The following is a 13,343-nucleotide window of genomic DNA, read 5'->3' as shown; positions in this document are numbered from 1 at the left end:
CTATTACCACAAACAGCAGAAATATCCCACTGATATCACAAACTTAATCAAATATTTTAAGGATCAGATTACTGGAATTATTTAACTCCATTTAAAGGTTACATTGCATGTTAGTACTGTAAAGAGGCAACATTCCTCACTTTAAAATTCAAATGTATTAATTCATTAATATTTAAAATGCATGCTGGCAAACCCTGAAGTCCCATAAAGTTTACGTCTTACTATTAAAAATGTCATTACAATCTGAGGGTTACAAAATGTAATTCGAAAATAAATATGTCAAATACATGAGGGAAAAAAATGAGAAAAAAAGAATTCCTGAAGCTTTGAGAGGAAAAAAACATTTTATTACAAGCGTCTTTACATCACAAAGCATTAAGCTGGTTATGTCAGAGCAAGGGTAGTGAACAGTTCAGCTGAATATGGAAAATGTAGATGTTACCGCCATTCTTTTCGTATTTTTTACACCAATAGTGAATTATGGAATATATGTTATAATAGACATTGTTACTGAGTAACATGGCACTTTACTGTGAAGAACACAGTTTATGAAGTGGCACCTTCTTTGTTGTTTCTCAGAAAATATTAACGAGGTCTGTTTGTTTACCTTTACAACTGCTATTTCTTCTATCATACACTTCAAAAGAAACAATTCTTTAAACCACGGATATAAAAATACCAGTATTAAAATCTTAACTTAATATATACATTATCATTTTTTACTATGATGTCTTAAATAATTATTTGGTTTGTTTCTATTTTCTACTTTTATCAACCTCTGTGTACAATGTGTTGCTATTTTAGTGCACACAAAGATATTGCTGCAAAAAATGTAACTGAACATTAAACATAAAAAAGAAACTTAATTGCAAATGCTGAAATGAAAGAAAAACTTTAATGTAGCCACTTTGCCACCTCTGCATAATCCTGGCTTCCAAATGTGCCAGTCCATGCATCATGTTAGTGCTAGAAATTCTATAAGACCCAAATATATGGGCCAAATTTGCACATACACAAAAGAAAAACAGATTTTCTGACTATATGTTACACAGATCTATCTTAACAGTTTGGATTGATTTCCTCTTTCAGTAGATTTGGGCCTCAAATATGATATGCATCTTGATCTGGTAATGCACCTTTTGTCAGGGCATAATGTGCAGTCTGTGCACATGGGTTGCCTTAAACTTCCTTTCTTATCCCAGATTTGATTCACAAAAACCACCATATGATCAGAAAATCTGACTGTATTGCTTAGTGTGGTGCGGGTAGCAATGTAAATGCACTATGAGCTGTTAAGAGATGATACAGTTTTTGGAGCGATGGCCCTTTCTGCGACCAGTCTGTGAGCCGTGGCTGTGGGAAGAGAGGGCTGTAACCCTTGTAGGGTAGTCCTCGGCGTAATAGCGCGCAGCCCCACGAGGCTGAGGGATTGGCTGTCCCAAGAAATAGCCCTCCTCTTCAGAGTCCGATGACGAGGAAGAGCAAGTAGAGCAAGAGTCGTCCTCATCTCTGTAGAGACCCATGAAATGCTCAACTCTTGGGTCTCCTTGAGCTGAGCCCTGAAGGAAATAGTCAGATCGGGTTTGGGGGTAGGCCAAGGGCAGCCTGTGTGCAGGATGCTGCAGGAGCATGGCGCTGCAAGCAGGGTTCACCAGACCCTGCTGCTGGGGCTCATACGGCCTCTGTGCTTTCTCCAAAGGCACCATGTGGAGGTTGTTGTCCGAGCGGGATTTGCGGCTCTTGTGGTGTCGGCCTTGCCGGTGGTGGTGCTGCCTGCTGCGACCATGGTGGCTCGTTGGGCGGCTTCTTTCTTGACCCATCTCATCTGGGCAGTACACCCTCCGCTGCGGCTTCTCACTCATGGGGTGCTTTCTAATATTGAGGTCAAACCCATCATTATATCCATTGTCCACAGTGTCTTCTGAGAACTTGACCATTTGAGGAGGCCTGGACTGGGACTTGCTCCTCCTCAGAGCTGGGGCATGGATAAATGACGGAGGGATGCCTTCCGAATTTGGGGACAATGAGAGTCGTCCGCCTGGTGCCCCTCCCCTTATTGCCAGTTCTACCTCCTCATCTCCCTTCTCCATGTTAAGGTTGAGAGAATTGGCACTGTGGTGAAGATGAGATGAATTAAAAGTTCCCATGTTGCTCATCTTCTCACAGTCATCTGAGGGATCCTGTATGGCAAGAGTGTAGACTATAGGTCTTTCCCTGCCATCTCCATCCACTGATGCACCTAAAAAACAAGCGAGAGAGACACATGAATAAGATGTTCTAAATACAAAAGGAAACTTTTCCCTGGACACATGAACTGGCAGTTTCCTTACCAGTTATGTTTGAGAGTGCCAGGGAGTCCATGGAGTCTCCAGCGCCCTGATCAGCTTTCCTCAGCTCATCAGCAATACACTCAAGGGAGTCGTCGTACCACTGCCGGGTGTCTGGCCAGAAGGCCCGTCTTCCTGACCCAGATTGGTCCTGATCCTGGTCCAACTCTAGCTCTTGAATCTTTCTGGCACTGGCAGGACCTGGATGACTCCCATAGGCTGAGTCTCCCAACCCATCCTGTGACTGGGCCCAGTACATTTCAGGCAGGTGCTTCTTGCTCATCAGTCCAGGGCTAAGGCTGTTGGCTCGGGATTGATTGGAAGTCTGGCTCTGGGTGGGACTGGCAGGGGTAGGAGAGGAGGCGGTAACCCCCATAGATGTAGTATCAGGCTTTAGCCAGGGATCAGACACACTTATTAGCCGGTTCCTGTCACTGCTAGGGGTGGGAGATTTTAGAGATGGCTGCTGAAATTGGTTTAACATCCCCCGGTCACCAAACTTAAGAAGGAGCTGGGTCATATAGTCCTCATGCTGGGCCCACTCCTCTGGATCCTCCTCTCCACCAGCATCCTGCTCTTCCCGCTCCCTCCAGAACCTCTCCTCCTCCAGGCCAAGACGGGCCAGCTTGCGCCCAACGATACCAATGTCGCAATCGGCATCTCCATCCCCCTCTCCATCTCCAAACTCAAACGTGGGGATGGTGGCAGGGGGGTTAAACAGCTGGGACTGCCTCCACTGTTCGGCAGGCTTGCTGCTCTTCCCCATGCGCACACTGCGCCGTGATTCACGTGAGCGGGCAGACTGAAAGGCAGAATCAGAAGAGTCGGAAGCATGAATATCTTCCCCCTGGCTGCAGGCCTTTGAGCAATAAATGCGACCCTGCTTTGGCAGGAAGGGACAGCCCAGCAGGGACACCTTGCACTGGGCACAACAGAAGCACTGGTCTGTGGCATGCCAGTGAACACCTTCATAGGTCATCTGGGCATGGTCAACACCTAAAGGATTGTAGGATTAAGAAAAAAGGAGATTAGTCTTGTATTTGACCTGGGATATGAAAAGTTCTTATCCCAAAAGAAAAAAAATCACAAATATAACTCACCGATGTTTTCACCACAGGCCTCGCAATACTCTGCATACAGTGACTCAAAGCAACATGTACAGTAGGGTCGGCCATCTTTCATGATATACCGCTGCCCCCCGAGCATTGTCTCGCACTCGAAACATGCAAAGTGCTTCATGTGCCAGTGACGACCCTCTGCTTCAGTGCACTCATCCGCAAAGATGATCTGAAGGGAAACACACATACCACTATTAGTTCTTTGGAACTCTATGAACTTGGTGATTGACATGGCTTTGGTCCATTGAAAAACATTACGTGGTAGTGCTATTATTATTGTCTTACTTCGTCACATGAAGAGCATCGTGGTTTGAGTAACTCAGCATGATGTCGTCCGCAAAGGATCTTGCCATTTTGGTAGAAATATATCAGATCCACCAGCAGCTCTTGACACGTTGCACACACAAAGCATGCTGGGTGCCAGCAGGGGCCCGGCCCTGCTCTGGAGGCAAATATTGCCATCTCTCCTCCATTGATGCCTCCACTACACTGAAAATCAAACACAAACAAGAGATGATCCATGAGTTTTATATTTCAGGAATCTTGTTGATGCAGTTTTTCCAAGTGGCTTACATTCCATAGGGGTTCATTATTGAGCCTATGACCTCGCTCATTGTGCATTAATAATAAATCTGGCGATAAGTATGCTACCTTAAGAATGTAACTGGGGAGATAAACAGAAACAATCACATACAGTCGATGGCTGACACATGAGGAATGCAACATAAGCAAAAGAGAGATTATAGAGATAACTATTCAAAATATATCATATATCTGCCGTAGTTTCATTTACAGTGAGGCTGAAACAAAGAAGGCCAAACAACAGGTGATCATACTGCAAGTGCCAAAGGAATACGATCCATTCAAAACACCAGTGAATCCTGCAGCGATGACAATCATAGCATGAATACAGCAACAGTTGATAACATAGACAGTGCAACTTAATCTTTTAAAAATGATTGACTGCACCTGTGACAACCCCACCCAGTGTCCCCCCACACGGAAAAAAGGAGGGGAATGGAGATGTGATGTAAACCTGCAGTATTTATAATGACCAGCAGGGGGCGGCTACTCTTGTTGCAAAAAAAGCGCCCAATTGCAAAGAAGTTTATGAAAAAATTACCCTACATATCACTTGATTAAGTAAACATTTTCCTAATGAGTTTATGGTCTCAATCACTAGTTCTTAAGTCTCCTTTAATACAGAAAGATGTTCATTTTGTAAACTATGGTCCCATTGAGAGTAAAATAGACAATAAAGCAGGTCATGATTCTGGGCATGGTTTACTTGTGACTGACAACTCACTAAAACTGCAAATTATACAGTTTCATGTTTTTGTCTCAACATTGACCCTTTCACAGTGTACTTTTACATTTATTGTAACTTAAATAAGCATTTAATAACAAAAGTAATCAATTATTCATCTGCTTCGCTGAGGATTTGGAGAGTATTTTTGTCCCATGAGCTTAAACAGAATACACTGGCCTTGGTTCTGACTCAAAAGATTGTATGACCCCACAGAGATCGTAAGAGCAAGTCTGAACGTGCAACCATGAGCCTTTATATAACCCAGAATAGCTATGAGACACCCATAGAATGCTACGGGAAAGCATGCCCAGCTGTTAACCATTATTACCAGGGTGGACAGACCGGGGCCTTGGATATGGAAACTTTACCCCCGACAAAGTGTGTGTAAACGTGTACATGTGTGTACACCCACATCCTCATGATATATCCTCTTGAATACCTGAGCATGTGCTGTATGAATGTCTGCATGTGTGTAGGATGAGTCAGAGGATGGTTGTGTGTTTGCAGAGAATATATGGATGCACATGCATGTTCAGTATGTCTAAGAATGTGTGTCCGGTGGTGTTCTTATGTGTCATATAAGTGTGTGTGTGTGTGTGTGTGTGTGACCTTGCATCCCTGTGGTAGCATCTGTGTTCGAGTGATGACAGACTTCATCTGCCTGTCCGGGGGAATTAACATGGCAGGGCCTGCTCTTCCAGAGGATGTGGTTTACTCACTGGTCAGGGCTCAATTTCCCCGGAAGCCACATAACACTAATATTTATGTTTGTTGCATCGAAAGGAAATATTTCAGAAATATGATCGAGGACAGCTCGACTGGCACATCATGTTTTGTTCAAATCAAAAGCACAAAACAAGGGTTAGATTAAAGGAGCATTTCTATTTTTGCGTTTGCTTTAACAAGCATGTCAAGAGCTAGATTACTCGGTTTTTACTAGTAACCCTACTCTGTCAAGGTTCCTTTCAGCAAGCAGATAGAAAAATAGCTTGCATTTTAAAAAAAACTTTTGACCCTCCACAGAAAGGATAAAAACATGTAAAAAGTGAGTTTTTATTTTTTACTATAATGTAGGCCGAGGTAAATGCTCAAAAAGCCAAAACATGGAGACTCTTAAAACCAGCTGCCTGCACTGAGCTGAGCTGTAATTATACCTCTAGATGGAATAATGTGCCACATACTGTGACTTGTTTGGAAGAAGTAGGATTTTTAAGACTCTATGCAAGATTGACTTGTTAACCTGTACATTTTTCTCAGTCTGTCATGCTGAGATATAGATGGGCGGCAGGAAATTTGCTGAATTCCTCGTGAGGAACTGGCTTCTCCGCTCGGCTTGAGCGTGAGCCTCCCAATTTCCCCACTTCCTCTCTCGGCCTAATGAGGAGGTTTATGTCCGTGATTAAAACCATCGCATTAGCCAACCCGGACTGTGCCTCGGGCTGCTGTGCATTGGGATGGGCTGTTGGGTGTTAGATGCTGTGATATAAATAACCCAAGACCCACAAGTTGGTTTCCTGCAAGCTTACCTTATGGCTGTATGAGCACTAAATTAAGCAAGTGGTCTAAATGTGTGCATATGCATGTGTGCTCATGGGTATCAATGTGTGGCACCTACACTCTCACAGCGGGTGTGGTGCAGAGCTCGGGGCAGGATCTTGGGTGTTCCTCTCCCCAGTGCCTCCCTCTTCCTCTGGGCACTGAACATGTGGATCTCCCGCTTCTCCTCCTCTGTCAGAGAGTGGCAATAACGCACCTGGGAAAGAAAGAAAGAAAGAAAGATGAGTGGAAATGTATGACACACGGTCCATATATGGCTAAAAAAGGCTTTAATTTAATTGAAGCTAATTCCCCTCAAGGCTGCGTTGAAAGGATGGCGTGAGCAACACACAAACTCTTCCTCTGTGTTTAGAGACGATGATGAAGGCCCAGATAAAAGACCAAGACCAGCTCAGTTATTCTCTAAACAACAGTAAATGATGCCGGCGTGTGAGCTCACACACACACACACACACACACACACACACACACACACACACACTCACTGTTTCCCTGTCTTATCCCTTTCAAACCACAGTTACGTAAGGAATCCTCGGGCAGTTTACCCCCCTACCACCAGGTCTGCTGACAAACATCATAAAACCGCACAGTCAAACACGGCGTGTGTGTGTGCCGAGTGTTTCTATTGTGTATCTGCACTGTGTGTGTGTACAGGGACCACCTCGGTCAGACAGTAGCCCCCCACCGTCCCTCCCTTCTGGTGATAACCCTCCACCATATCTCCTAATGTAAACTCTAGTAACGCAGATGTGAAAGGAGAGCAGCTTTACACACCATAAAGCTCTTATAGAGGCAGCCTGGGCTTTACTGTTACTAGAGTCTTTTTGTCAGATGCTCGAGGGAATGTGGTCATTGTTTTAGTTTTACCAGAAAAGGCTTTACTCAGCTGCAGCTGGCTTTATTGTTTCATCAGGGATGGGTAGAGTTTGACATTTCTTATGGCCGATTTAATATCAAAATGACCAAAACTTTTCTTGTTTATTAATCGTGCTTTGAGGACAAAAAAGTCAATATTGTTAAAATAAAGAATGTACAAAATTATTAAAAAACAAACAAAAGCAACAACAAAAGGAGTCAGTTTAAATTTAAGTTGCAGTGCCTGAGAGTTGGTGTGCTTAAAAAAGTACCCAGCCTTGAGTTAAGATAGTTATAGTAGGATAGTTAGTGATAGTGCACGAAATTAGCTCCACTTCTTCCTCTCATTCATCCTTCAGCTGCAATTTCTTCTCCGACTGACCCAATAAGATCTTTTATAAGTCAGAACAAGGCGGCATGTGTGTTTGATCACTGTCTCTCTCTTTATCTCTACCTCGTTGTCATGTGGTGGCAGCTGGTAGAGGAGCTGTCGGATCCGGTGCTTCTCTCCGGGGCTGTTGACGTACGGCACCTTCTCCTCCGGCAGACAGGAGAAATACATCTGAACCTGCCGATGAAGACAGACAGATGAACTTTAGAAGACAGAAAGAGTTTACGGCTTGTCAGTCCATCTGTAGCTTTGTTTTGTGTGTTTGTTTCCAGGCTCTTATAGTGCAACATTTTTTAAATTTCATTTCAGTAAAACCACATAAATGAGCAAGACGTGCTGCAGTCAGTGGGCCAGCTGTATTAGAGGAGATCAGGCAGAGGAGAGGACACAATGACTGTGTGTCCTTATTCTGTGACACTGTGGGGCAAACATGTCAATCTCCATCCAGTCAAAGGCGTCTGACTGTGAAATCTCTCCATGCACCAGAGACAGCCAGGGACTGGAGATGTTCATGTTTGCCTAAACTAATTCCTGCTGATGGGGAAGGAAATGTTGACAAAACTGTGTTTGTTTCTTCTCCATGATAAAAATACAGGAATATATTGAAGACAGCAAACAGTTTCTGACTGAGACTTTCTGAGCATCTGTATCTTGAATACACACTAATGAATGTGAAACAAATCCACAGCCAGATGTTGGGTTTTAGCATGCAACACTGCTAATCCGCTAGTAAGGCATAGAGAACAGGAAATCTGAACACATAACCCTATCTGAACTAAAACCTCATGCTGTTAGCATACAAGTTCGAACTCTCAGTTGCCAAAGGGAACTTGTAATTATTTTGTGCAGTGGTGGTGACCATACAACCTCAAATTTGACTTCCATGCTTTTATTGGTGATTTTTTTCGCTAACCCTTTCCATTGCTGCATGTAGCTACATGCTAACTCCAGGAAAACATGTAGGCTGATGTTGGTTTCTAGTGTTGTCCTGCTGGAACATGTTTGATTTAGTAGTTTTTAGTTTTGAATGAGGGTGAAGAAACGCTGACCAATCAAACAGACTGGGCTTTTTAGGAACATGGTCTTAAAGAGACAGGCGCTAAGATGTAACCTGGTCCTACCTGTTCGGGTCTAAGTCCCGGTGGCACCCATGCATACTCCTCCAGTGCACATCCAGAGTCATCGTCTGAGGTGGAGCTCCTCTGGAAACCCACCGATATCTTCCCCATCTTTCCTCCGGTACGAGAGTCCATGTCCGGGCCTCGAGGAGTCGGGCGCTCCCCTCGTTCGCTGCGCTCCAGGTTCATCACACGCCGCCGCTGTGGACAAAAAGAAATAAAGATTTAGAGATCACAACTTTCTTTTTCCATCCCTCCTCTATTTAATCATACCCAAACACTTTGGCTTTTATTTTGTCACTTCTTGACACTGATTGGCTAGTGCTGATCTTGGACTTTTTGCACTTTTTTGAATTTTTTACATGCATTGCATACTATCACTCAATTTGTTTTAGTTTCTTTCTCACCAAGTTTCTTTTTCCCAGTAGTGTTTTAAAAGTAGAAAGTTTAAAAAAAAATAGGAGAAGAGCAGAAAATAAATGTCTCTGTCTTGTGTGACACCATCCTTTCACAATGCACAATCTTCAGTCATACTTAAGAATAACTAATGTTATTTTCCATCCCATTAGTGAAGTTTGTCATACGTCCATTGTTTATCCATTACAGAGTCATTCTTGATAAAGTGCCCAAAATACTACTTGACCACCTTCAAACTGAACTTCAGGCAAATTTAGGATGATATATAATGGAAAATGACTGCAGGCTTTTTCCAGTAAGGTACACATGTTTAACAACCAACCATACAGCCTTACTGTACCACAGCAGTTTTTTATTTCGACTTCTGAATACAAATCTGTGCACTTCGTTGCTGTGCGTCAGCAGAAATATCCAGCTGTTACCCACTAAAACATCTGTTGCTCTTATCCACTGTGTGACAAAGTGCTGAAGGTTGTGAAACACATGTAAACAGCCTACCACGTTGGAGATTAGCAGCTATGTGCAGGAAATCACTATGGACTTCTGTGATCAAAAAATTGCAAAAAAACAAAACACAAATGAAGTGGTGATAAAAAATCTTCAAAAAGACAAAAGATCAGCCAAAACAATCTGCATGAGTCCAGTCAGACTGCTGCAGCATGAATCCACTTTCAGCTGCTTTTTTTTCTTCCTCTTTACAAGCTGATAAATTGGACGGTAACATGAATAGGGATTAATCAGTCTGTTGTTGTGTGTCTCCGCCTTCAGCAGTAGCCCTCTTATCTCAGCAGCATGTTCTTCAGAGCCCTCTCAGCTTGATAACAGCACTTTGGTCTCAAGGTGTTGAAAAAGCCACTTGTGAGTTTCTGCTCTGCTGCTTTGACATGTAAATATGTACCAGAATAGAACTTGTTTGGGGGAAACACAGTCTGAAACTTCACACAGGCGCTCCAAACTTCATGTAGGTTCGATCTTCTACTCAACAACAGCTCTATGAGGGACATTAGAGTCCTGATGGCCTCAAGTGAGCAAACATTACACCTGTTAACTGTGACAGTGGAGCATTCAGTTAGAACTCTGTTTGTTCCTGGTGATATTTAGAGACTGTATGAAAATGATTAGGGTGGGGAGGAGCTGAACTTTGTTTGACTCAAAAAGCCAACACAAAAAAACAAGACTCTTCCTAGGGTTATTAATATTTGCATCTAATTTTCAACTCAACCCTGATTTTAATAAATTGCTAATTCAAAGTGTAATTAGCAGTTGGCAAGATTTTAATAAAGAAAACAAACAGTGTGCCCTGTGAACCAACCTTTCCAGCTTCACTACTTTTGAAAGTAGTTACTAAATAAACAGTTATTACCACCATCAGTGAATAAGCCGCTGGTGCACATGCAGTTTTGCATGTAACAATCTTTATATAGATGTTCAATTTTATTTTACACTAAATTTCTCTAAAAAAAAAAAAAAGGCTGAAATAAAATATAAATATGGGTCAAGGGAAAATTGAAGACCCTAAAATTACCATCTCTTTATTAAAAAGACAAAACACATCATACTTTCCCCTTTCTGGTCTTTTTAATCTCCCTTCTAATAATTTGTGTACAGTCCCTTATAAAAAAAAAAAATACGAAATATGTAAATATAAAATTAAAATCCTTTTGTAAAGTTGATTGAAGTTCCCACCATTTCTACTTTTCTTTTCAGAAATGTATGCTAATATATTTATCCCGCTAAGAATCTTCCCTGTGCCTCTGCTAAAGGTCAAAGGTCAGCTGCAACTGAACTCCCAATCCAAACGCTGTTGTTGTGCAGCCACATCCTCCTAGAACTGTCACCTCTCAGCTCAGCCTGGAGGCCTCCACACCTCAACATGGAGTCAGAAGTAACAAGACTGGGGAAGTATTAGCATTCCCTCCATTAGCATACAGTTGAATGAAGCCCAGGGCCAAAAAACACTGAATTCACAGATCAGAAACGCTGTTAAAAGTCAAACCAAAGCTCTTATCACAGAACAAAAGGCTGTTTGACTGTTGCTTTGTTCTTCAGGGACTAATCTATCAGGTTTTATGGTAGGATAGATAATGTTATCACCCAGAAGCTTTTCTTGACCTGTTTGGCTTTTATCTCGTTTAACCTACTTGAGACCAGAAAACTCTGCAATAGATGAAGAATATTTTCTTTGGAGCCACTATCTCTGGTGGTTGTTTGTGAGACGTATTTGGAGTTAAGGAAGAAGAGGCCACTGGGTTCAGGTTTAATGTACAGAAAAAATGAAGACGTGATATTTGTTAATGGACATTTGTTGCCATAGGGACACGCTGCATCACCTCAGACTGTTTCACCTTTTACAACCTGGCTATGACTCAATAATGATATTTCATTATAACATGTTTGAAAAGGAATTTGACAAAGAACGTCAAAAAATCTCAGAAAAGCTAATTTTCAGGGGTTTTGTGGGCTGTTTATTGAAATATTTGCTATTTGATTACCTTGTCAAAACAAAAAATTACATTTTATCTTGAGAAAAAAAAACCCAATAAAGAGACAGTTGAACCCTGAAATAAAAACTAAATCTTTGAGTGAACTGTGCCTTTAACATCTCCACAAGTGCCAAGGTGACATATATTCCAATGACTTGTCTAACCAGTAGTCTAAAATCTTTTAGATATTCAGTTTACCATCATAACTGATGAAGCTAGAATTGCACCAGTGCAGACCTGCGCCAAGGCCAAATAGTCTATCTGGTATTATTAATGAAAGTCAAAAATAATTAGTGTATTGACCCTGTAATTCAGGTCCACTCAAAATATCATGGGTTCTTCCTTGGCCCATGCTACACTCTTCTATGAAAATCGGGCCAAAAGTTATTTTTGTAATCCTAGCAAACCAATAAACCAACACACCAAACCAAAAATGCAACCTCCTTTAGTGGAGGTAGCAACAAGTCCTCCCTTTCAGAAGCTAAAACCAGAGAATTTTTGGTAGTTTTGCTTGAAAAATGACTGAAACTACCAGTCAGTCAACTAATTGATCAATCCATTGATTATTCCAGCTCTAGCTTGGTGTCCTGGTTCTGTCCTTCAGCTCTCCTGCCTCTCATCCCACTAGTCATGGAGAAAAGGGTGACTGTGGATTCCTGAGCCAACATACACAGCAACTCACATTACACCATGTCACCCTTTGGCAATAACACAATGGCTGTCTTTGTGGAAAACAAAAACAAAATGTCCAACCAGTCCTCCTCTAAACGCCGCGCCGCGGTGAGACGTGACAGGAGGAGGTTAAGGGGTTAAAAAGGGAAACTCTTTGAAAAAGGCCTTTAAAGAGTCACAACATTGGGTCTGTGTAAACAGGGCCAGATGTAGCCGCTAACCGTTAATCTAGTGTGCCTTCCCCCGCTTAACTGACACTTTTAAAGAGGCCGTACTTCACTGAGGAATTAGTTAGTCAAACACGTGTTCCTTTCAAATGAACACAACCTCGGGCAAACTAAGGGAAGACATCCCAATTCGGCGGGAACTTTTACTTTTACAGAAAGGATCAAATTCTGTCAGTGAGGCAAAATGTATTAAATATCAAACTGTTAGAGTGGTTAAAGTTTGAGTTCCCTTCAGTTAATTCAAATGACAGATTCTGAGATGTTGAGGAACCAAAACAGACTTTTTTCTTTCTTTCTTCCTTTTTTTTTTTTTTTTACTGTTTTTCTAAACGTCATAGGATTTACTTTAGGAAAACCATTAAATTGTGGAGTTGAAAGGCCGAGGTCATCGCTCTGTGACTGGCCAAGTGTTATTTTAAGGCCAAATGGGTGTCAGGGGGACACAGGAGACTTAACTCAGCTGGAGTGAGACCACCTGCACACACATTAAGGACTTTCTATATATGCACTATATAAATGTGATACACATGCAGGATCACCTCTCACACACACAGCACTTTAATTTTTAGCCAAGCTTAAGCTTTCAACACTTTGGGCGTTGCTTCAAACCAAGGATATCTCCCACAATCCACTGCATGCCTCCTCATCAACAGATCTCAGTAATGTTGGAATTTAGATGCAGGCATTTTCCACAGCAGAGCTGCAAAAGTGCTCAAACTAAATCCTTCTGCATTTGCAAGATTCAGCTCATCTATTTTCCTCTTACCTCCAGGAAAAGCATCTCTCTTTCCACCTTCGCATAAAGCTCTCATTCACTTCCACAATCCCTCCGGTCAACAGTTGCTCCGGCTCTGGCTACATGTCTTCAG

General features: G+C 42.2%; 1 protein-coding gene across 1 annotated transcript in view; it reads right to left on the bottom strand.

Moving 5' to 3' along the window:
- Nucleotides 1–338: 338 nt before the first annotated feature.
- prickle1b (prickle homolog 1b) overlaps nucleotides 339–13,343 on the bottom strand; it is a 31,390-nt gene continuing 18,385 nt past the window's right edge. Inside the window, exons 2-8 of the mRNA XM_059325610.1 lie at nucleotides 8,679–8,876; nucleotides 7,621–7,734; nucleotides 6,370–6,507; nucleotides 3,731–3,934; nucleotides 3,428–3,614; nucleotides 2,331–3,323; nucleotides 339–2,239 (exon numbers count right to left, since the gene is read on the bottom strand). Of these exons, the coding sequence (XP_059181593.1) occupies nucleotides 1,293–2,239; nucleotides 2,331–3,323; nucleotides 3,428–3,614; nucleotides 3,731–3,934; nucleotides 6,370–6,507; nucleotides 7,621–7,734; nucleotides 8,679–8,864 (2,769 nt within the window). The 5' untranslated portion in view covers nucleotides 8,865–8,876 and the 3' untranslated portion in view covers nucleotides 339–1,292. The remainder of the gene's footprint in view (nucleotides 2,240–2,330; nucleotides 3,324–3,427; nucleotides 3,615–3,730; nucleotides 3,935–6,369; nucleotides 6,508–7,620; nucleotides 7,735–8,678; nucleotides 8,877–13,343) is intronic.

Source organism: Centropristis striata, chromosome 22 (genome assembly GCF_030273125.1).
Source record: "Centropristis striata isolate RG_2023a ecotype Rhode Island chromosome 22, C.striata_1.0, whole genome shotgun sequence".
Taxonomy (NCBI): Eukaryota; Metazoa; Chordata; class Actinopteri; order Perciformes; family Serranidae; genus Centropristis; species Centropristis striata.
The sequence above is the reverse complement of the archived record's forward strand: the minus strand, read 5'-3'. Positions and strand labels throughout refer to the sequence as shown.